The following is a 25240-nucleotide window of genomic DNA, read 5'->3' as shown; positions in this document are numbered from 1 at the left end:
AAAATAAAGCCTTAAAAAGTACCCCGTGTAAATTAACACACGAGATGTGTACGAGGTATTGAATACACAGTTGTGATGTAAACCTCAATTTTAAATTTTTTTCTGAGTGTTGAAATATGGTCAACCCCTGACCTGTCTGTCGCCCGATCTTTGCTCATCTTCCGTTTCATTGCTGGTTAGTGCTCCACAGCTTCTACCTCACCTTGTACTCAAGAGCATCCGGGGTCCCACCCCAACGGCTGACACACCCGGCTCCAGTCCCGCCCCGTTTTTCGAAACCACAGAGAAGCGGCCTCCCGCAGCTAGAGCGGCCCAGCTGGGAGGGCGGCCATAGCAACGGACCGCGTGGGCTGCAGGGACTTGACTTCACGCAACGTTTGACCCGCATGCTGACCTAACGCATGATGGAGGGTTTCCGCTTTGGTTGTGTGTTGTTTTTGTTTTTGTTTTTGTTTTTACCAGTATGGTGCTTGGAAGCGTTTACTCTATTTTGGTAACTATGTGGTCAGTTAACATTCAAGAGAGGTAACAACCGTGATCACCATCACCTTTGCCCGCAAAACAGAAAAGATTTCTTAAATATATCAGGAGTGAAACGCATGGATCTTAATAACAGTAGCCGTGTTGACTGTATCAGCCTTAGAAAACCCAAGATGAGCATTACTAGGCTGTGCTGAAAGAGACTTGGACCAAACACTGTGACAAAGCAGAGCCCTACGGTACTAAAAATGATAGATTGTTTAATATTTTTTAAAAGGACATGTGGTTACAGATGAGGACAACTTACAAACATGTCTTTCAAAAGCATGGCGACAACTACAACTGATTCTTTCTTACTCATCCCACTACATTTGCTGTCATTGACAAGTCAATGTGCCTGTTATTTCCTAGGGTTTTATCACAACCTTTCTATCTGGGCCACACTATAACATGGCAAGCTCCCATATCTGACTGTGGAAGGAGAAAACTGTCAAGTATAGAGTCTGAAAGACAGCCTTCTCAGCAAGTCTGAGAAGTGTGTGGATCCAAGTGTGATTTGGGAGTTATCTGAAGACATTCAGCTGGCAATCGGCTTCAAATAAGCAGGAGTTCTTGCAGAAAATGCAGAGAATTCTAAAGGATGAGTTGTATTTAGTACCAAGCCACTTGCACATCTTATTCAAGAGAATGTGTAATAATCCTCAGCAAGTAATAGAAGGCTGCTGTTCAGGTAAGGCAATTACTTTTAATGGACCAACTCCCAGAAAGATGACAGTAATGATGTATGGTGTGCACTGGCTCCGGGCATTCATTGTTTCAACAGTACACTAGTTTTCTTACCTCCAAATGGTTCAGAAAATGACTGAAGGCTGAGGGATAATAGAATTGTGCTGTGCAAAAGCACTTGAAACGTAGATCCACTTTAAGTGTGAATTGAGATATGTAAGTGTAAAATACACACCTAACTCAATAATACATATATTATTTGAAAACCTAATATGAAAAGTATAAACTATCTTAGTAATTTTATATTGACTCACATTAAAATATTTTCAGTATGTTGCATTACATATAAAATTATTGTTCATTGTATTTGTTTAATAGAAAATTTTAAAGTACATATATGTCTCATACTTCTATTGGATAACAAAGTGTAAAACATTCCATTGTCACCATATATGGCAATTTAACTGCCTGTCCACACAGCAGCATTTTTTAAGACTATTGAAGGGATCTAGCTTCTAGAAGAGGTTTCAAATATTTGGGTGTATAAATAGATATTTCCTAAGTGTATTCTCTGGACCCCATATCATCTTTTACTATTGTGGAAATATTTCAAATGTTTAATAAGCCAGTACTGTTGTCTAAAAGCATTTTATTGGGGCGCCTGGGTGGCTTAGTCGTTAAGCGTCTGCCTTTGGCTCAGAGTGTGATCCCAGGATCCTGGGATCGAGCCCCACATTGGGCTCCCTGCTCAGCGGAAAGCCTGCTTCTTTCTCTCCCACTCCCCCTGCTAGTGTTCCCTCTCTTGCTGGTTGTCTCTCTTTCTGTCAAATAAATAAATAAATAAATAAATAAATAAATAAATAAAAGCATTTTATTGAGTTACCGTATAGATTATGGCACTACATAGAAGCCGTTGGGACAAGCACTGTCTCCTGTGTAGGATATTCTTTAAACCAAAAACCAACTGGCAGACACATGCCAACTCTCTTCCACTTCTGGCAATATGCTGACAATCGTCACCTCTGCGATGTGGCTACTTTATGTTATAGGGAAAATTTTGTAGTTGTGGAGCCTTAACCTCAATTTTGAATATTGTTGAGGCTGCCAGGAAAATCCACAAACAAGTTGCTGAACTATAAAATTTTGCTGGTGAAAAAAAAAAAAAAAGACTACTGATACACCTATTACAATGGCCAAAATCCAGAATATTGACAACACCAAATACTGGCATGGGGACATTGGGAAACAGGAACTTTCATTCATTGCTCATGGGAATACAAAATGGTACAGCAACTTTGGAAGACAGTTTGGCAGTTTCTTATAAAACTAAACAGACTCTTACTATATGATCTAGCAATCGTGCTCCTTGATATTTATCCAAAGGAGCTGAAAACTTATGTCAACACAAAACTTTGCATACAGATGTTCACATCAGCTTTATTCATAATTGCCAAAACTTTGGAAGCAATCAAGATGTCCTTCACTAGGTGAATGGATAAATAAACCATGGTACATCCAGACAATGACATATTATTTGGCACTAAAAGGAAATGAGCTATGAAGCCATGAAAAGACATGGAGGAAACTTAAATGCATATTATTAAATGAAAGAAGCCAATTTGAAAAGACTGCATATTGTATGATTCCAGCTGAGGTGGAGGATAAATAAACAGGGCACAGAAGCTTTTCAGGGCAATGAAAATACTCTGTATGATACCATACTGATGGATACATGTCACTATACATTTGTCCAAATCCTTGGATGTACACCAAGAATGAAACTATGGACTTTGGGTTTTTATAATGTGTCAATGTAGGTTCATCAATTGTAACAAATGTACCACTCTGGTGGGGGATGTTGGTAATGAGGGAGGTTATACATGTGTAGGGGCAGGGAATATATGAGAGATTTCTGTACCACCCAACTTTTTTGTGAACCCTAAACTACTCTAAAAAATAAAGTCTTAAAAAAAAAAAGGCTGAATAGTTTCTTAAGAGGATTGCTATGGTCTGCATGTTTGTGCCCTCCTCCCCCCAATTCACAATTGGAATCTTAATGTGATCGTGATTAAGTTCTGAGGGTTGGACTCTGATGAATGGGATTAGTGCTTTTATAATAGAGATCCCACAGAGCTCCCTAGCCTCTTCTGCCAAGTGAAAATACAAGAAGTCTAAGACCCAGAACCTGACCTTGCTGGTACCCTGATCTCAGAGTTCCAGCCTCCAGAATTGTGAGAAATAAATTTCTATTGTTCATAAGCTACATGGTCTTTCATATTTTGTTACAGCAGCACAAACGGACCAAGACAAATTGGCACTGAGAATGGAGCGCTGCTGTAACAAATACCGAAGAATGTGGAAGTGACTTTGGAATTGAGTAATTGATAGAAGCTGGAAGAATTTTGGGTGCGTGGTAGAGAAAACCTACATCACCATGAACAGACCATTTAAAGCAATTCTGGTGAAAACTCAGAAGGCGAACAGGAAAGAAAGCTATAGAGAAAGCATCTTCTTAGAGAATACCTAAGTGGTTGTGAACAGTGGTAGTAGAAATCTGATGGATTTCTGATTTGTGAAGGCCATTCTGATGAGGTCTCAGATGGAAATGAGGAACATGTTATCCGAAAAGAGAGGAAAGGTGATCCTCGTCATAAAGCAGCAAACAGCTTTGCTGAATTGGATTCTCCTCTTGGGCTTTTGTGGAAGGTAGAACTTGTGAGCGATGAAACTGGATATTTGGCTGAGGAAATTTCTAAGCCAAGTGTTGAAGGAGTGGCCTAATTCTTCTTGAATGCTTATAGTAAAATGCGAGAAATGAAATGATTTAACGATAGATTGTTAATCAAAGAGGAAGTGGAACCTAAAAATCTGGATACTTTTCAGCATATCCATATTGGAAGAAATGGGAAAAGCTTGTTCAGGAGAGGACAGGGTGTGGCCAAACCACCTTTTGATTAAGGAGTCAGTTTGGGTTTGAACCACAGAGTTAGGTAGCGACCAAAGAAGGAAAAGGCCGTGTAAACTAAAGAGGAAGGAATGAGGCTGGCTGTTGGACTTGGATTTTACAGGATGGGATCTTAGAGCTATGGCTGTGACATTGGGCTATTCTTCAAGACAAGGAGGAAGGACCCCAGCTCATCAGAGCTGCCTCCTCAGTTTCACAAGGCTGGGGCGGGGCATTTCCTGAGTTTCAACAGGCCACACAACCTCTGCCCAAATCAAAGTGGTACCGCCCAAAGCCATGAGGGGACAACCCTTTCCCAGGAGAGCCATGGGAGCATGGCTACCTCCACCTAGATTTGGAAGGATGAAGCCACCCAGAGCTGTGGGTGTACAACCCAACCAAGCACAGGGCCACCTCTGGGGCAAGGCCACCAGAGAGCCCCAACCAGGGCAATTCCCAAGGAAGCCATGGGGGTGGGGCCACCCCTGGGATCCCAGACTGGGGGAACCATCGGCATGCAGCTTCAACCCATGAGAGATGCTCTGCAAAGCCATGGGGCCACAAATGCCTGTGAGGGTCCAGAAGGTGAGACCTCTCCTCCCCCCGAGTTGGTCCAGAAGGTAGGACCTCCATCCCAGAGGACTGAACATCTAGTTGAAGAAAATTATTCCCAAACCTTAAGATTCAATGTTAGTTGCCTTGCGGGGTTTTGAACTTGCTTGGAACCTATGGCCCCTTCTTTCTCTTTCTCCCTTTTGGAATGAAAATGTCTATCCTATGTCTGTCCCACCATCGTATTTTAGAAACACATAATTTTTTGGTTTCACAGATTCATAGCTGGCAGGGATTTCCTCAGAATGAGTCATACCTTGAATCACACCCATACCAGATTTAGATGAGACTCTGCACTTCACAGACTTTTAGGGCTGTTGGGATGGAATGAATGTATTTTGTAGGAGAAAAGGACATGGATTTTGGGGGGCCAAGGATGGAATGCTATGGTCTGAATGTGTCTCCCCCAAAATTCACATGTTGGAATCCTAACACCCACTGTGTGGTCTTTGGGAGGTGATGAGGTCAGGAGGGGGGACCCTTGTGAATAGGATTAGTGTCCTTATCAAAGAGATCCCACAATGCTCCCTCGCCCCTTCCACCATGTGAGGATACAACGAGAAGTCTGCAACTCAGAAGAGAGCCCTCGCCTGACTTAGCTGGCACCTGATCTCAGATTTCCAGCCTCCAGAACTATGAAAAACCTGTGTTGTTTAGAAGCTACATAATCTAGGGGCGCCTGGGTGGCTCAGTCGGTTAAGCTTCTGCCTTCGGCTCAGGTCATGATCGTAGAGTCCTGGGATCAAGCCCCGCATCAGGCTCCCTGCTCAGCAGACAGCCGGCTTCTCCCTCTGCCCCTCATTCAACTTGTACGCTCTCTCTTTCTCTCTCTCTCTATCACTCTCTCTCTCTCATGTGCATGCTCTCTCTCTTTCTCAAATACTAAAATACTGAAAAAAAAAAAAACCCTCTATTAAAAAAAAAAAGAAGCTACATAGTCAATAGCATTTAGTTATAGCAAAACAAACTAAGGCAAGGGCTATACATATATCTGGTCAGATTTCTCTTTCTGAAGTTTGGTTTCTAGTGTTAACAGGGCAGAAGCCTTGTCTCTTTGCCTCACTGTTACATACCCTGATATAGGTCTTTATAAGCAGTAAGTCTTCAGTATATTATACATTATTGAATGAAATTACGTCTGTAAAGCACTATGCATATATAAAGGATAGTATTTTTTCCACTGCCAAATAACTTTCCTTCTGCTCCTATGGCATTCACTCTCTACCTTCTACTATTTTCCCAACTATATTGCACGTTGCTTGAAGACAGACTTCGTGTGTGAGGACCCTTTATATCTTCCATAACACCTTGCACATAGCAGCCATACAGTCAAATTCTAAAAGCTCGGTAGCAAGCAATAACCTTATTTAAGAAAAAGGATTATTTCCGGGGCGCCTGGGTAGCGCAGTCATTAAGCGTCTGCCTTTGGCTCAGGGCGTGATCCCGGCGTTCTGGGATCGAGTCCCACATCGGGCTCCTCTGCTGGGAGCCTGCTTCTTCCTCTCCCACTCCCCTGCTGTGTTCCCTCTCTCACTGGCTGTCTCTCTGTCAAATAAATAAATAAAATAAAATCTTAAAAAAAAAATAAAAAAAGATTATTTCCACTATAAAAAGCAACACACCTCACACACACACACACACACACACACACACACACACACTATTTCACAAGACTTGGGATACAAGGTTACATATATAAACGTTCTAAATGTGCTGGAAGTAAACATTATATGTATATGACTTTGAATACAAGTTAAATAAAGGACCTATTCAAAAGTCATTTTTGCTTTTTTAATTAAAAAAAATTGTAGGGGCACCTAGGTGGCACAGTCAGTTAAGCGTTTGACTCTTGGTTTTGGCTTGGATTGTGACCTTGGGGTTGGGCGATTGAGCCCCCTGTTGGGCTCTGTGCTTAGCGTGAAGTTTGGGATTCTCTCTCTCTCACCCTCTGCCCCTCCCCCCCACTCTCTCTCTCTCAAATAAACAAATAAATCTTTTTTTTTAAATAGTGTGTACCATCAGGAATCCCTGAGTTGTTTTTTTTTTTTAAGAATTTATTTATTTGAGAAAGAACGAGCACTAGAGAGAGAGAGAGAGCAAGCACGAGTTGGAGGCAGAGGGAGAGGGAGAAGCAGGCTCCCCGCTGAGCAGGGAGTCCAATGTGGGGCTTGATCCCCCATGACCTGAGCCAAAAGCAGATGCTTAACCAACTGAGCCACCCAGGTGCCCCTACAGTGTTATAATTTGAATGATAAAAATAAAATCCACAAGTGTTCAAAAACAGAATTGTCTAAATATATAGATATCATACAGTCATTAAAAATGTACATAGGTGGATGAAATAATATACTTGGGATTTGCTTCAATATAAACTAAGAAAGGAAAAGTGGATCAGGGTATAGATGAAACAGGATCGGTCCTGAGTTAATAATCATTAATGCTGGGTAATGTGTATATGGGGATCCATTATAATATTCTGCTTAAGTTTTGTATGTTTGAAAATTTCTCTAATAAAAAAATTAAATAGGGGCGCCTGGGTGGCACAGCGGTTAAGTGTCTGCCTTCAGCTCAGGGCATGATCCTGGCGTTATGAGATCAAGCCCCACATCAGGCTCCTCCGCTGTGAGCCTGCTTCTTCCTCTCCCACTCCCCCTGCTTGTGTTCCCTCTCTCACTGGCTGTCTCCATCTCTGTTGAATAAATAAAATCTTTAAAAAAAAATTAAATATAAGTAACATACTGAAAGATACATGTAAATGATATGTAGTATAAGTAATACATGCAAATATATGCTATTTGGGTCATTGGAGACCTTTGTGAGATCAGCTGTAGTGGAGGGAAGCAAGGACATATGTTGGAATGCAAGAGTCTGAGTGAATTAAAGTAACTAGTTAGGCTAAGATAGCCACCAAACATGGCCACCATCAACTCCTTCCCTCCCTATATGCACATGCCACTTTTCCCAGTGAGACGTGAGAAAGAAAATAATGCTGACAACCAGTGGTTCCCCAACAGAAAGCCCAGCTAGATGACCTAAAGTTAAAGTTCATGGTCAACAAGCCCCATATATGTGCTAAAGCATCTAGGCAGTTTTTTAGTCCCTTAACCTTAAACATAAGTAGGCATCTCATGAATGACCAGACATTTGAGGAAAGCCTCTAACATGAAAGATAGAGAGCACACAGAAAACAAAACAAAACACACTATTGCCTATGCAGGGAAAAGAAATAAAACAGAACAAGCAAAATCCTATCATTTAATATTCCCAGAGAGAAAAGATATTGGCTTCCTGAAACAAGGAATATTCAGAGGATGAGTAAGAACTCTTGAAAATTAAAAACATCATACAAGAGGGGTGCCTGGGTAGCGTTAAGCATCTGCCTTCAGCTTGGATCGTGATCCCAGGGTCCTGGGATCAAGCCCCTATTGGGCTCCCTGCTCAGCGGGGAGTCTGCTTCGTCCTCTGTCTCTGTCACCCCCACCCCGCTCGTGTGCTCTCTCTCTCTGTGTCAAATAAATAAATAAAATCTTTTTTTAAATGGTAGAAGAAATAGTAATAGCATTGTGGTGGGGGGTTTGGTGAGGGAAAGGATGCGAGACCTATCAAAGAGCAAAATCCTCATTCTCCATAAAAAAGTAAGTAGGAAATCACTAAACTAAAAACAAGTCAACAAAAAAGAAGCATGTTATTTAGAACATGAAAGTAAAATATTACTTGGCTAAAAGGGTAATAATTTTTATTAACAAATCTTATGGAACTAGTTGGTACTTTATGTGCATTTGTGGCTTGTATAAACATAAAAGCAAAAGAAAAGTTAAATTGTTAAGTAAATGGACTTGTACAGACTTTTGAGGGGAAACCTTTATATCATAATACGATGTTTCCATGAAAATCACTATCTAAACAAAGTAATTTGAGTTTTCAGGATATATCAAAAAGAACCAAACGTTCTGGATTATGTATTTTGAAGTTAGTTGCATTCAGGATCAGGACTGTTACATGTCCTTGATGAATTGTCCCATTTATAATTATTGACACTCTTTTTGCTAATAAAACTTTTGGCATTAAAGTGTACTCTTTCCTCCTGGACTGATAAAGATTCCCCCAGAGACTTTCAATCTCCCCCACAGGATAAATGTTTGGCTACCAGCATTACAGGAGCCATGTAAGAAAGGAAGGTTGGAAGTGGGGGGACAACCTCACCATTAAATGTGCATATATTCATTTAATCCCCTTGTCGAAGTAGAAAGTATAGTTTAAGAATAAGGACTGGAGGGTCCTGGGTTTCTCCTGGGAGTTAATTTCCTCACAGAACCTTGTAAAGACCTAGAGCAGGAGTGAAGGGGGCGGGGTGAAAGTAGTGGGTATTAATGGAAAATATGTAGCCCTTAGAGTCAAAAGACTCCCTGAAACCTTCTCACTTATCCCCATGTGCCAAATGTCCAGCAGCTAAGCGTTTACTTCCTGTTGAAAATGGCAATGTTCTTCTCTTACAAAACTGAGTAAATTGTTTGGAGGGCACCAGTCCAACAACTGTGGCATTTATGGGTTCGTGGTGTAATCGGCAGTTCCCACCCACTCATCCTAAAACAAAGATTGACAGTTGACCAGCACTGACTATTCACACACGATTGCCGGTCAGCTTTTCAGATGCCCCATTTTTAAGTATGAATGGACCACCAAAAATCACCAGAAAATTGAGAAAAGTTTACAACCTGAAAAACAAACAAACAAACAAACAAACACAGAAGTGGGAAATAATCTCAGAGGAAAGAAAAATAATTCAGGGAATAGAAGAGAACTTTCAAAAAAAAATACTAGTTAACCAGAAACTTTCGACCACATTATTTCACAGCCACACTGTAAGACAGAAATTGTTATGCCCATCATGAAGATTAGGAAGCTGATGTTCAGAATGAGTATGCCTTGTATGAGTTTATGCTCCCAGCCGGTGACATGGCTGGGATTTGAGTCTTCATGTTCCGATTCCCTAGTGGTCTTTTAGTTGAACCACAGCTGCTTTGGTATTTATAAACTCCACACAGTGTATAGTTACACAGAACCATATGAAAATAAGTCCCCAATACATGAAACCACAAAATTCTTAGTTGGAAAGCATTCGTCTTTATTTCTATCCCATGTATGCTATTCTTTTAACCTAGGCATCTTTTCTGGGTAACTTAAAGTGATATTAACATTCGTAGCAGGAACAATTTTAAGTTGCATGTTCTCATGGAACATATCACAGAATAAAGTACAGGGACAGAGGTAAGCTTAAGAGAGGCTAAATTTGGAATTTGAGATTCTAACATAATTCTACCACTAGAGAGTAAATAAGCTAAGAAGCGCTCTCCCAGATTCTGCACGTAGTCTTTACTTACATAACAATGGTTGAGGCACGAGTAATGAATATCGCATAAGAGAAATTCAATAAATGTATGTTGAACAAACAAATGAACGGATGAAAGTTTCAACTCTTTCCAAAAAAAATTACTTAAAAGCAAGGATAAACTTTGAGAAAAGAAAATCACTACATTTTCACAATCTGTATTACAGATCATGAATACTGAGCACTTCACATGGCATAAAGTAAATATACGATAAGTACATCCAACAAAGTTTAGAACACTTTCATATGAGTTTAAACATAAGGGTAGTAGGAAAGGCAATACTTTGACTTTGAGTGATTGTTTTTATAATCACCCAAGCTGGAAAATAACTTTGCAAAATACGAAAGAAAGAAAGAAAGAAAGAAAGAAAGAAAGAAAGAAAGAAAGAAAGAAAGAAAAGAAAGGCAGGCGCAATGTGGGAAATATTCAAGTAAGTTTTTACTTTCACGATGTAGATTATAATGTAAATCTTGGGTCAAGCCCACAACAAGTCCATACCAAGTCACTAAAAGAAAGTTGAAATAATCTGCTGCCCTATGTCAGGCTTTGGACAAAAATAGGTATTTTTACAAACAAGCTACTGATACAATAACAAAACGAAGTAGCAAATTCGAAACCTAGTGCTTTGATTTACTACCATAAAAGTGCCCCCTGTAGACACAGTGAACACAGCAGCAAGTGGCAGAAGGCAATACGCCACTGACCTTGGATCCTAAGACCACCACACTTAATACTCAGTGTTCTAAGCACCGTATACAAATAAACTTGGTAGGGTTTTTTGCACTGTAGTATATATTTCTTTTATTTTTATTTTAAGTGTTTATTTAAATTCCAGTTAGTTAACATACAGTGTAATATGGGTTTCAGGTATAGAATTTAGTATTCATCACTTACGTACAACATCCAGTGCTCATCACAACAAGTGCCCTCCTTAATACCCAACACCCGTTTAGCCCATCCCCTGCCCATCTGCCCTCCCGCAACCCTCAATTTGTTCTCTATGGTTAACAGACTCTTATGGTTTGCTTCCCTCTCTCTCTCTTTTTCTCCCTTCCCCTATGTTCATCTGTTTTGTTTCTTAAATTCCACATATGACTGAAATCATATGGTATTTCTCTTTCTCTGACTGATTTATTTCATTTACCATTATACCCTCTAGATACATCCAGATCATTACAAACGGCAAGATTTCATTCTTTTTGATGGCTGAGTAATATTCCTCTGTGTGTGTGTGTGTGTGTGTGTGTGTGTGTGTGTACAGACTGGTTACTTTAAGACCTTCACACTCACTGATGTGGCCAGCAATTCCCCACCAAGTATCTCTTCCTGATTTTCCCCAACAGAACCGATGAAAGACTCTATCACCATTTTTATTTATTTTGTTGTGATAAATAATATCTTCAGGCAGTTGCCCAAACACTGACACTTAAATTAGCTTGCAAAGTCTCATTGTCAGTGTATGTATAATTCCCATCAGGTACCGAGAAATATTAGGTGAGGCTACAGAGTGACTGAGGGGATGTGTAATTTAAATGGGATGGTCATGATGTTATACTGGACCGTTATATGAAGGCAAATACTACGCTGTCCAGGGACTCCTCATTCCTGTGAGAGAATCCTAGACCACCTCAGGGGAACCATACTCACAAAGGAAGGTCAAGTGGCAGGAAATCCCAGACAGTGATGCTGTATCAGGTAACGGCAGCATTAGTTTACGTGCGCCATGCTGATGCCCAAAGGCAAAGTCTTCATATCGTCATCCTTTTTTTTTTTTTTAACAGAAAACCTAACCCACAGGAAACAGCATTCATTTCAACTTAAAAAGAAACTTTCCCTTTTTCCCTCCGTGACTCAGAACACTAACTAGTAATACTGTAAAGTAGGAAAACTACTTAAATCTCAGCTTCCCTGAAGAGTTTATATTTGGCATACTAGAGATATTTCCAACACCATTCCTTAAATTCCTCTAAAGACCTCTCCCACTTATAGCAGTATTTGCCCAAGACTTCAATAAGGCCTTTTTCTTCACAAGCTTCAATATTCGAAGTTACTTGGAAATTGTGATGGAAAAAAAAAAGGAGCAAAAATAGTTCTTTTAAAAAAAAATCTCATTTATTCTCTTATTCCATCTCCAAAAACCATAAAGTATATATAATTAAAATCTACCTTTAATTATCAAAACACTCTGAGATCATTTCATACATTTTTCCTAAAAAAAAAAAATGATTTTTTTTTTTGAGAAAGATGTCTCCTATTAACCGGTGATTACATTTGTTAAGTCAACCCCTTGTACGCTTAACCAGTGTGTCCCTTCAGAAAGATACAGGGAAATAATGAGTTACCTCTGTGTGCCAGGCACTCTTTTAACTGCATCACAGAAAGTATGAAAGATCTAAGGTTTAAAGGCCATTCTGTTATTCATTAGCTGCATGATATTGGGCATACTCCTCAAATACTCTCAATCTTTTTTTTTTTTTAAAGATTTTATTTATTTATTTGACAGAGATAGAGACAGCCAGCGAGAGAGGGAACACAAGCAGGGGGAGTGGGAGTGGAAGAAGCAGGCTCATAGCGGAGGAGCCTGATGTGGGGCTCGATCCCATAACGCCAGGATCACGCCCTGAGCCGAAGGCAGACGCTTAACCGCTGTGCCACCCAGGCGCCCCTCAAATACTCTCAATCTTAACGTCAACATCTTGACATTCGGTATAACAATAGTCCCCGAGTAGGGTTACTGTGGGGTTTAAACCAGCTGATGGTTGTTGTAGCAAAGGCTAAGAACCATAGTTGGCACCTAGTGTTAGCTGCCTATAGCCAGTGCCAATAAAACAGAACTAAGAACCAGAACTGTTGCAGGAAAGAAAAGTTGGCCAGAATTCCTGGCAAAGAGCTGAAGAATCAAATTAGTATTCTCTCAAGAATCTTCAGCCTTGGGCCTGCCTCCATATGGGGGGAAGGTCTGGAGAACTATTCGGGAGAAGCCTTGGGGCAGACTGGTCCTAACACAAAACCAAAGGTTATGGATGGGACCAGACTGGCCTCTGGAATGCAACGTTGAGAGACTCAAGTTGGCATGCAGAAGCAACGCAGTAGGGTTTTCTTTAAAAATATGTAGTGCTATCTAAATTGTTATTACTATATACATACACACATCCTAACACACATAGATACCTGCCCTCAAGCAGAGATGGATTTAAATGTTGCATGCCTGAGGAGAAGACAGAATCGATGAGTGGCTGAGTATATCAGAGAAAGCAAGGAATGTGGTAATAAGACTAGATTAGGGAAGCCATAGAGGGTGATGTCTAAGCATTCAGGCTCTAAAAGCAGAATGGTCAGTTTCAATTCTTGTCTCCATCACTCACTCTTCAGCATAAACTAAGGCAACTTAAGGAACTTTGATGTGCCTAAGTTTCCTCCTGGATAAAAAGGAATAATATTGGTACTTACCTCATGGGGTGTTAAGAATTAAAAAGTTAATATATATAAAGCATTTTATATATTATATAAATATCTATTTCTATACATATAATTTATAATATATAAGTAGATTTATACATATGTGTGTGTGTATATATATATATATATATATATATAAAGCACTAACAATGTGTATATAAAGATGATTGCCCAGCACATAGTAAGCATCAGTTTCCCAATCTGTAAAATGGGAACAACAAAATGTCTTACTTCATAGCTTGTTATAAGAATTAAATAAATTATATCTATGAAGTGCTTAACACATAATAAATCAACAAATATTTGGTATTTTTATTAGAACATGGGTAGGTACCAAAAATAATTTTAATCCAGGGAAAAGTATTTCGTAATGGAATAGAACAGAAAATATTGTGAAAAACTTTATTCTCATTTTAGTGTTGAATATATTTACTGGGAAACCATGAGTAACTTGGCATACTTGTCCACTTTCCACTGTGTAAAACACATCTGAATAATTCCATCTCTTAGATCTGTCACAGGATCTAAGACACAGATAAAAAAATACAGAAGACGAAGAAGATGAAGGAGGAAGAAAGAAGCCACAACTACAATAGCAGTTTTTTAAAAGATTTTATTTATTTGGCGGAGAGAGAGCGTGCGCACAAGCAGGGGGAGCAGCAGGCAGAGGGAGAAGGAGAAGCAGGAGGGGCTCAATCCCAGGACCCTGAGATCATGACCTAAGCCGAAGGCAGACGCTTAACTGACTAAGCCACAGGCGCCCCTACGACAGCAACTTTGAAATAATATTCTTCTCAATATTCATTCACTGGCAAAGAAAAAAACAAGACCTACTAACATAAACTAACAGTCAAAAAGCTTAGTTATAAATGTACTTATGGAGAAAATGACACTTCTAAATTCTGAAAAACGGGCACTCATAAAGAAAGTTATTGAAACATGCCTTCTAAAGAACAAATGTTGCCATAAAATTTAGAACTTAACGGTCAATTCAAAGAAGCCCAAATAAGCATAACTCCTGTTTAGTCCACAAAGAAACCCAGAGAGTACAGAAGTCAAAGGAACCAAGAAAATTTTAAGGAGGCTGTGGCCAACAGTGTGCTACCTGCTAGAAGGCTAAGGCAACAGCTGGCAAGTGTCCATGAGGTATAGAAACGAGCATATAATTGATGATCTGAATAAAGTCATTGTATGGACTGGCTGGGATGGTGGAAAATACTAGATAAATCAGCACAACCTGGAAAATGATTTTTATAGAGAGAGGAGCAAAAGACCAAGCATGAGTCACTAACTTTGAGTTAGAATAAGCTTCCTTAACTTAGGAGATATTCAAAATGGGATTTTTTTTTTCAGATTATAACTTTTATTCTAATAGTGATAAACAAAGCCAATTGATATTGGGGGTTTTTTCCACAAAGCCTGCTACTAGGTCATCCTTCGACCCAAAGTGAATTGAATAATTTTAATCTTTCCACCTAAAAGATGTTAAAGCACAAAAATTTAAGATGATAATATGAAAGTTTAAAATGAATGGTGTTTCCTGGATTTTATTAGAATAGTTCCGTGCTAAGAGATTCTCAGCTAGCAGGGAGCCTGGCTGGCTCAGTCTGTGGAGCATGTGACTCTTGATCTTGGGGTTGTGAGTTTGAGCCCTATAGTAGATGTAGAGATTACTTAAAAATAAAATCTTTAAAAAAGAGAGAGATTCTCAGCTATCAATGGAAGATTAAAAATCTTTTTTGGGGGCGCCTGGGTGGCGCAGTCGTTAAGCGTCTGCCTTCGGCTCAGGGCGTGATCCCGGAGTTGTGGGATCGAGCCCCACATCAGGCTCCTCCGCTGGGAGCCTGCTTCTTCCTCTCCCACTCCCCCTGCTTGTGTTCCCTCTCTTGCTGGCTGTCTCTCTCTCTTCAAATAAATAAAAATAAAATCTTTTAAAAAAAAATCTTTTTTGAAGATGTGATGTGTGTACCCGTCTCCATCTCAAAGGATTATGCAGACAAGTGCTTGAGAAATCACCTGTAAATTCTTCTGATCAGTTATGAATGACAATACCATTTCTCTAGCCATCTGGACAGCACTGTCCAAGAGAAATATAACGTGAGTCATCCTGTCAGAATGGCTAAAACCAAAACCATAAGAAACAAGTGCTGCTGAGGATGGGGAAAAAGGAATCCTTGTGCACTGTTGGTGGAAATGCAACTGGTGCAGCCACTTGGAAAACAGTAAGGAGGTTCCTCAAAGAATTAAAAATAGAATGATCCTATGAGCCTGTAACTGCACTACTGGGTATTTACCCAAAGAATATGAAAACACTAATTCGAAGGGTTCATGCATCCCTATGTTTACTACAGCATTATAGCCAAACTATAGAAGCAGTTGAAGTGTCCAATGATAGATGAATGGATAAAGAAGATGTGATATATATATGGAATATGGAATATTATTCACCCATAAAAAAGAATGAAATCTTGCCATTTGCAACAACTTGGATGGATCTAGGGAGAATAATGCTAAGTGAAATAAGCCAGAGAAAAACAAATACCATATGATCTCACTCACATGTGGAATTTAAGAAACAAGACAAATGAACAAAAAAAAAAAAAAAAGAGAGAGAGAGAGAGACAAACAAAAAAACCCGACTCTTAACTATAGAGAACAAATAGACGGTTACCAGAGGGGAGGTGTATGGGTGGATTGGTGAAATTGGTGAGGGGGTTTAGGAGAGCACTTGTCTTGATGAGCACTGAGTAATGTGTGGAACTGCTGAATCACTATATTGTACACTTGAAACTAACATAGCACTCTATGTCACCTACCCTGGAATTAAAATTTTAAAAATAATTTTAAAAATTTTTAAATAAATAAATCTTTAAAAAAAGAATATAATGTGAGTTATATACGTAATTTAAGATTTTCTAGGGATCATATTTAAAAAGTAAAAAGAAACAGTGGTAATTAATTTTAGTATTTTCTATTTAATCTAATATCCAAAATGTTATTTCAGCATGGGATCAATATGGAAATTATTGCTAAGATATTTTACATTCTTTTTTTCACACTAAATATTTGAAATCAAGATGTATTTTACATTTGCAACACATCTCAATTTGTACTAGCCTCATTTCAAGTGCTCAGTAGTCACCTGTGGCTAGTGGTTACCATATTGGACAGTACAGGTCTAGAATGCAGGTTCCCTGCAAACAGGAGTATGGGTGTTCTTGTTCATTGATGTAACTGTAGCATTAAGAAGAGTGTCTGGCACAAAATGAGCCCTCAGTGAATATTTGTTGAATGACTGAACAAATGAATGAATTAATCCATGGGTTTTATACACATACATGCAAAAAGAATTCCTATGACGTAGATGAAATTTTAATTACATGACTAGAACTATTAAGAGAAGCATATAATTATATTAAACTTGATGTTAGCCCAGACCATAGTCTAGTGATATACAGTTAGTCAACACAAATTCCTAAATAGATGCATACTTTCAAATACAGTATAAACATGTTTTACTATCAATAGGGAATATTCTTCTATAATCACTTTAAACATGATTTTCCTAAACATTTAGTAAATTAAAAGGCTGTCACACACCTCCAGCAAAATCACATAAATTATAGCTTATCTCTCGGGAATGAATGAACTCCACATTCATCAAATACACACGATTCCTACGTATCCCACTAGTATAGGCATAGAAATGCTTTTTGGCTTAATGTCCAATTCACTCTAAAACTGGCAAAAGGATATGTCAAAAATAACTTCAAAGCCCTGACAAAAAGTTAAATTATGTTCTTTATTTGAAAATTGCTTACCCCCAAAAGTACTGAGATTACTTAATGTAAATGAAATATGCCCCCAAACAGCTGATGTTTAATAACAAAGGTTGGAGAGAAACGCTTACCTTCTCTGCTAAGAGCTCTCTTATCTTGCTTGCTTGAACTCTAAATTTCATGAGCTGGGACTCCAGAGCTACACATCGTTCTTTCCAATCGACTGGTCCTTCTGTCTCAGAAAGCTCTGCCATATTTATTCTAGAAAAGAAAGCATTCAAATAGCGTCATACGCACTGGCATTCAGGATAATTCATTACATCATCCCATGTACACATTCTAGTTACCAAGTAATGATATCCACATCCAAATTTTATAAATTCTCAGATAAATTTCAGAACTGGCTGAATAGCTCATGGAAAAAACTTAGTGGAAGACAGGAGGCCAGGGTTGGAGGCCCAATGTGTTTATTAGCCAACTTTTCTATATAACGTATCCTTTCCATGTCTCAGCTTACCCAATCTTTTTCTTTTTTAAAAGCTTTTTTTTTTTTTTAAGATTTTATTTATTCATTTGACAGACAGACAGACAGATAGCCAGTGAGATGGGGAACACAAGCCGGGGGAGTGGGAGAGGGAGAAGGAGGCTTCCCAGCCCAGCAGGGAGCCCGATGCAGGGCTCTATCCCAGGACCCTAGGATCACGCCCTGAGCTGAAGGCAGACACTTAAGGACTGAGCCACCCAGGCACCCCTCAGTTTACCCAATCTTGAAAAAGCAAGACACTGATCATAATAAACCATTGTTCCTCCTGAATATATTGTGAGGAACAAATGAAAGACTGCTATTTTTAATAGTACTTTGGACAGAATGATAGCACCACCCAAACACAGACTACTGGTATAATTTTAGCTCTGCCCAACAGATAAAACATTTTTTAAATCTTTCAGCTCATAATTTTACCACACTCCTAAATTTACAGAATTATCTCATTTTGATTTGATTCAGTTGGTAGCTTGATAGAATAACCTAAGAGACTTCATTACTAGCCCTACAATTATAAGTTAGATTTACATCACAATTATTACTTACCATCACCCTAAATTTGTCTTGGTCCAAGCTCTCTTTCAAGCCAAAAATCCCTTGGCATATTTAACTGGGCAAAGTATTATGACCTTGGATATGTTTGTATAATTTTTTTTCTGGTTCAAGAAAAGATATAAATATAAAAATTGGAATCACCTACATTAAGTAAATCTGGAATAAGTGCTTCCCATGACATTAACGTTTCCTTCTGGAGGAGATAAATCCCAGGGAAAAGCCCTGTAAGAAGGAAGCCAGGAAGCAGGGGAACTGGTTTTGAAACTCTAAAGTGCAAAAAAAACTATAACTTCATTGTTTCTGGTTCTGGGATTCATAAACGTTGTTTTAAATGTTAATGTTTCATCAAGCCATTTGAATAGATGGCTTGATATATTTCTGAATTGCCCTAGCTTTGAACAGATAAAATTTGCATTAGGAATGGATTTCCACAAGGAGCCAAGCCCTGGTCTCGGCATATATGTGACAGTAAAACTCTGAGAACCCCAGGATAGATCTGCAGCGGAAGTGTACCATTCTTTTGTTTTCCAAAAATATGTGTCCCTCACATATTAACCAAGTTGATTTTCTCAGTATTTAGTATAATATAACCCTTCTGAAACCTATACAAGTTTTTAAAAACCTGGTGTTGCTAAAAACCCACAAAAGATTATTTTCTTAGTGTAAATATTGTTTTGTGCTTAAACCAGTTTTCACATTAATACTGACATTATCATTCAAAAATTTAGAAATAAATAAAAGTAGAGTTGTTCTATAGAGGTTACAACTTTATTAAGACCACCAACCATCTCAAAGCTTCCAGATGCTCCTAAAATTATTCTAGCCATAATTTCAGGGAAACTTATAAGTGTAAAACTGGAAATCATTCTCTTTTCATTTATTTGTTTTTTTTTTTTTAAGATTTTATTTATTTATTCGACAGAGATAGAGACAGCCAGCGAGAGAGGGAACACAATCAGGGGGAGTGGGAGAGGAAGAAGCAGGCTCATAGCAGAAGAGCCTGATGTGGGGCTCGATCCCATCACGCCGGGATCATGCCCTGAGCCGAAGGCAGACGCTTAACCGCTGTGCCACCCAGGCGCCCCTCATTTCTTTGTTTTTATAGAAGGCTCACACCATTGTTTTCTGAGTTTCTGCTAAGGATATCCACCTTGTTAATGACCTTCATCATTCCCCACATTACATTTACTATCAATGATAAAGGAGCACATAATGCACAAAGTTTGTCAGTCACGAATTTTTTCTCAATTCTGCTACTTCATTTCTTTCCTCCTTAGCTTTAGAGTGGACACAGAAAGAAAATATGGTGGAAATATTATAAAATCAAAAGCAGTCCTGAAAGAGACGTCACGAAGACTTCAATCATTTGTATCTTTGCACAGAAATGTACAGATACTGTTAAACAAGAGGAGTTTAATTCATGTTGGTGAATTTTTGCTCTACATTTAAAATAACTTGTATATGTTCTACTGTAAAATCTCTACAGTTTAAAAAATAACATAAAGGTAGATATTTTTCAACAAATGAAAATCAATCAATACAGTGAACCATATTTATATCGTAACAGACAAAAACCACATAATCATTTCATTCAATGCAGAAAAAGCCATTTGACAAAATTCAACACCCTTTCATGATAAAAACATTCAATAAGCTAGTAATAGAAGGGAATTTCTTCAGCATAATAAAAAGCACCTATAAATAGTCCACAGCTAACATCATACTTAATGATAAATGACTGATGTGCCAAAGACCAGGAATAAGAAAAGGATGTCTGCTTTTGCCACTTCTGGTCAACACTGTACTAGAGGTTCTAGCCAGGGCCAGAAAACAAAATAAAAAGAATCCAGTTTGAAAACTAAATCTATCTCTGGGCCTGGCACATACTAGAAAATTAAAAAGAAAGAAAGAAAAAGAAAAAGAAAACAAAATGATCTCTCTTTTCAGATGTCATGATCTTGTACATAGAAAATTCTAAGGAATTCACAAAAACGCTCTTAGAACTACCTGGGTTCAGCAAGGTTTCAAGAAGCCAGCTCAAAATACAATCAATTGTATCAACTGTTTTCCTATGCATTAGCAAGAAAAAAATCCAAAAATGAAATCAAGAATATATTACCCATACAATAGCATCAAAAATAACTAAATATTTAGGAATAAATTTAACAAAAGAAGTGTTAAGACTTGTACTCTGAGAACTACAAAACATGACTGAAAGAAACTAAAGAAGACCTAAACAAATGAAAGACATCCACGTTCATGGATTGGAAGACTTAATATTGTGCAGATGCCAATACTAGCAAATGGGCACACACACATTCAATTCGATCTCTCTCAAAATTCCAACTTCATTTTTTGGTAAAAATTGGCAAGTTGATTCAAAATTCAGATGGAAATTCAAGGGATCCAAAATAGCCAAAACAATCTTGAGACTCATATGTCCCAATTTCAAAAATTACTACAAAGCTACAGTAGTCAAAATTGTATGGTATTGCCATAAAGATAGACATATGATCAATGGAATAAAATCAAGAGTCCAAAAATAAGACCTCACATTTATAGTCAATTGATTTTTGACAAGGGTGCCAAAACCACTCAATGGGGGAAAGAACAGTCTTTTCAACAATGGTGCTAAACAACTAGATATCCACATGCAAAAGAATGAATTTGGACCCCCCTCCATCACAACACATACAAAAACTAACTCAAAATGTATCGAAGACCTAAATGTAAGAGCCAACGCTCGAAAACTCTTAGAACAAAAGACAGGGGTAAATCTTTGTGGCCTTAGATTAGGCAACACTTCCTTAGATTTCACATCCAAAGCATACATAATCAAAAAGAATTTAGATAAACTGGACTTAATCAAAATGTAAAACTTTCGTTTCAAAGGACACCACCAAGAAAATGGAAAGGTAACCCACAGAAGGGAGAAAAATATTTGCAACTCATGTATCTAGGAGACTTTTATCCAGAATATATAAAGAACTCTTACAACTCAACAATAAAAAACAATATAACTAAAAAGTAGGGGCGCCTGGGTGGCACAGCGGTTAAGCATCTGCCTTCGGCTCAGGGCGTGATCCCAGCATTATGGGATCGAGCCCCACATCAGGCTCCTCCACTATGAGCCTGCTTCTTCCTCTCCCACTCCCCCTGCTTGTGTTCCCTCTCTCGCTGGCTGTCTCTATCTCTGTCGAATAAATAAATAAATATCTTTTAAAAAAATAACTAAAAAGTAGGCAAAGGATCTAAATAGACATTGCTCCAAGGAAGATATACAAATGGCCAATGAGCACATGAGAAGATGCTCAACATCATTAGCTATAAGGGAAAAGGCAAATTAAAATCACGACAATTACTGCATACCAAATAGGTTGCTTATGATAATAAAGACATGTAATAACAAGTGTGGGTGAGGATGCGGAGAAATTGGAACCCTCATGATTTGCTATTGAGAATGTAAAAATGGTATAGCTGCTTTGGAAAATAGTTTAACAGTGCCTCAAGAGTTTTAACATAAAGGTACCACATGGCCCAGCAGCTCTGGGGCTATGCTATATGCTAACTATATACTCAAGAGAACGGAATACATAAGTCTACAACAAAAAGTTGTATAAAACTTGTGTATGTTCATAACACCATTTTTCAAATAGCCAAAAAGTGGAAACAATCCAAGTGTCCATCATCAGATGAATGGATAAACAGAATGTGGTATATCTGTACACTGGAATATTATTCAGCCACCAAAAAAAAAAAAGAGAATAAAGTACTAATATATGCTATGACAATTATCCTTGATGCCAAGTAAAGAAGCCTGACATAAAAGGCCACATATAGTATGATTCCATTTACATGAAATAGGTAAATCAAAGAGACAGAAAAAAGTAAGTTACGGTTGCCAAAGGCTGTGAAGAGAGGGTAATGGTGATCAACAGCTAATGAGTTTGGGGTTTCTTTTTGGAATGAACAAAATTATCCCAGAATTAGATAGTGCTGATGGTTGCACAACCTCGTGATCTGTACACTTTAAAAGGGTAAATTTTATGGTTCGTAAATTATACCTTAATTTTAAAAAGAGCATTTATTTACAAATGAGTAAAGAAAAAGTAACAGTTGTATAGAGCTGTTGAATCACTATGTTGTACACCTGAAACTAATGTAACATTATATGTCAACTATACTCAAGTAAAAATATTTTTTAAAACTTAAGCAGATACAAATATTCTTATCGCACATTTATTTACACAATTGTTCCCCACACATTCGTTGTCTTCTAAAACTTGTTTGTGATATACACAAAGAAATAAATTTATTTAAATATGTGGTAAAGTGTAACAATCATTTTCTTCATGGACTCTGGGCTTTGTTTTATACTTTAAAAAGATCTTCCCCACTCTAAAATTCAAAAATAAAAATGATTAAAAAAAAAAATAACCGTTTACATGGATGTATAGTAGGTCAACATTTACAAATTTAATGATCCATTGTTGGGCGTTATTCCTGCCAAGAATTCCACCATTAACTCAAATGATTTAGAGGGAAATGTTTTAACCTCAAATATGGCAAGTTCATGCACATATCTTACCGAGATACTTTGCTGTGAAAATGACACAATAAATAAACTCTAAGTTAAACGTACCTATTCATATCTTTAGTTATGCTTATTATGTATTTTACAATGAAGTAGAAAGCCCTTAAGAATATTATTAAATTGGCATCTAATGACTGAATTCACTATTAATAGGGTCATAATTTAAAAAAATTCAAAACTACAGATTGGTTGGCACATGGTCCCCTGGAGGTCTAGACACCTGATTTCCTCATTTCATTCTGTAATTTCGGTTAGTATAAAGTAACTGTTGTGTTAATACACCCTCTTGAGTAAAGATTCTAACTGAACAACATCCGTTTTCCATTACCATTGATTTTCTAGAACATAACTGTATGGCTTTGGGAGTTATAACCATTTGCTAAATAAATATCAGTTCTAGATTTTGAATTTGAAAGTAATCTACCTTCACTGCAGTGGACAGGAAAAGTCTTGGTTTTCAAAATATCCCCCCCACCCCATGACTTTGGGAAACATTTACTGACACAAAATAAACTGTTTACAATTATGGAGTGAATGCTCCTTTCTCCGAATCTCTGACTTCCTGTTTCTCTTCCAAATCCCAAAAGAGAAAGAAAAAGAAAAGAAAGAATTCATCTATTTAGGCTTATCCTGATGAAGCTCAGGGTTAGCCACTCACATTCTTTAATTCTCTCCTCTTAAGGCACGGCTTAACTTGGCCAGGTAACTGTGTATTTCTTTTCTAAAGCAGAAAGGATCTCTTTCTTGGCCGCACTGAGGCATGCCTTGTTTAAGAAGCCTCCTGACCACCAACCAGCCCCACTTGGGCTAAGTGCCACCCTTCGGTGGCACTGCCCGGAGCAGCCGTGCTCCTGACTCCACAGCTCCTCGGGGGACACACACCGCTGTGCGGTCGAGGCTTGCGACAGGCACTTTCACAAAGAAAGCAGGGACCTGCAGGTAGCACAGCACCAAAGCTTTTACGCGTAAATCGTTCGACTTGCTCTTTCCACAGAGTTTCCCACATCAAAATCGATGGCTCAAATGTTCCGTCTTTTAAAAAGTGGTCTAGTAACTTCAGGGCCAGCGCAGTTTCATGGGAGGTCACCTAAGGGCACTTTGACATTCCGGCAACTCGAGGGGCAGAAAACGGTTCTTTCAAGTTTTGAGAAGTTTCACCCCCGAGATCACCGCGCGGCTCCTGGGAAGCCGAGGCCGAGTCGCAGCATCCCTGGCTGCGCGGGCCACCGGGCGCGGGGACGCGGGACTGCCGTCTGCGCCCCCCAGGACCGCCCGCGCCGCGCCACACACCCGGGCCCCGCATTTTCAAACAAAATGTCACCGGAGAGCAGGGGGCGAGGAGCCACTGGCCGCCGCCTCCGGCCGAACCCCAGTCCTGGGGGCAGCGAGTGGGGCGACACCGAGTACCCGGGCTGCGGCGGGAGGCGCGGGGGCGAGTCCCGCTCCATCCAGACCCAACGCGCTCCACCGTCCCGGTCCCCGCCCGCCGGCTGTGCCCGCCGCCCCCAACCTCCGTACGGCGAGCCCCCGGGACGGCGCGCTCTCGAGGGGCGCGGATCCCGGCATCTGAGCCGCTGGGATCGCCCCTCAGCTCCGGGCCCTCTCCATCTGCCTACCTCTGCTGCGGGCCCCCGGCTGCAGCGCCCGAGGTCCTGGCCGCGCCTGGCGCGGGGCTCCCGGGGCTCTCCGCGGGCGCCCGCCCAGCTCCGAGCCCGGAGCGGGCCGGGAGGGGGCAGGGCACCGCCTTCTCCTAGGACTGGCGGTCGGAATAGCCAGTCGGAAGCGCAGCCGCCCGTCTGACGTCACCTGGGGGTGTGGCTATGACTTGGACTCCTCCCAGGTCCTACCTCAGAAGGGAGTTCTGTCCCGTCTGCCCCTAGCCTTCGCCATACCTACAGTTCAGAGGTTGTCCTAGCCGTCACCTCCTTTCCGTTCTCTCTGCCTCGGCTCAGCACCCACCTGTTTGGTCTCCCAACCTGAGGTCTCTCCTCTTGCCAATCCATCTTTTACCCTCTTGCCAGGTTCACTGTCCTGAAGTGCACTTTTGATGGACGCCCTGCCAAAGACTTCGTTGGCTTTCTTTTGCTTAAATTATCAAGAATAGACTCCCTAGGCTAGTATTCGAGGCCTCCGCCCTACTTTTGCAGGTTTATTATT

At 39.5% G+C, this 25240-nt stretch overlaps 2 protein-coding genes across 4 annotated transcripts in view; one reads left to right on the top strand and one right to left on the bottom strand.

Annotated features, from left to right (window-relative positions):
* Nucleotides 1-24801, bottom strand: part of PLEKHH2 (pleckstrin homology, MyTH4 and FERM domain containing H2) — a 102770-nt gene extending 77969 nt beyond the window's left edge. For all 3 annotated transcript variants that reach the window (XM_026486918.4, XM_026486943.4, XM_026486933.4), the window contains exons 1-2: nucleotides 24700-24801; nucleotides 17522-17651 (exon numbers count right to left, since the gene is read on the bottom strand). In XM_026486918.4, the coding sequence (XP_026342703.2) occupies nucleotides 17522-17644 (123 nt within the window). In that variant the 5' untranslated portion in view covers nucleotides 17645-17651; nucleotides 24700-24801. The remainder of the gene's footprint in view (nucleotides 1-17521; nucleotides 17652-24699) is intronic.
* C1GALT1C1L (C1GALT1 specific chaperone 1 like) lies at nucleotides 464-1391 on the top strand. Its single transcript, XM_026486971.3, is given in 6 exon segments — nucleotides 464-501; nucleotides 503-639; nucleotides 642-927; nucleotides 929-1165; nucleotides 1167-1285; nucleotides 1288-1391. Coding segments are annotated over 6 exon segments (876 nt in total). The 3' UTR covers nucleotides 1347-1391.
* Nucleotides 24802-25240: the final 439 nt, after the last annotated feature.

This window comes from Ursus arctos, unplaced genomic scaffold (genome assembly GCF_023065955.2).
Source record: "Ursus arctos isolate Adak ecotype North America unplaced genomic scaffold, UrsArc2.0 scaffold_8, whole genome shotgun sequence".
Taxonomy (NCBI): domain Eukaryota; kingdom Metazoa; phylum Chordata; class Mammalia; order Carnivora; family Ursidae; genus Ursus; species Ursus arctos.
The sequence above is the reverse complement of the archived record's forward strand: the minus strand, read 5'-3'. Positions and strand labels throughout refer to the sequence as shown.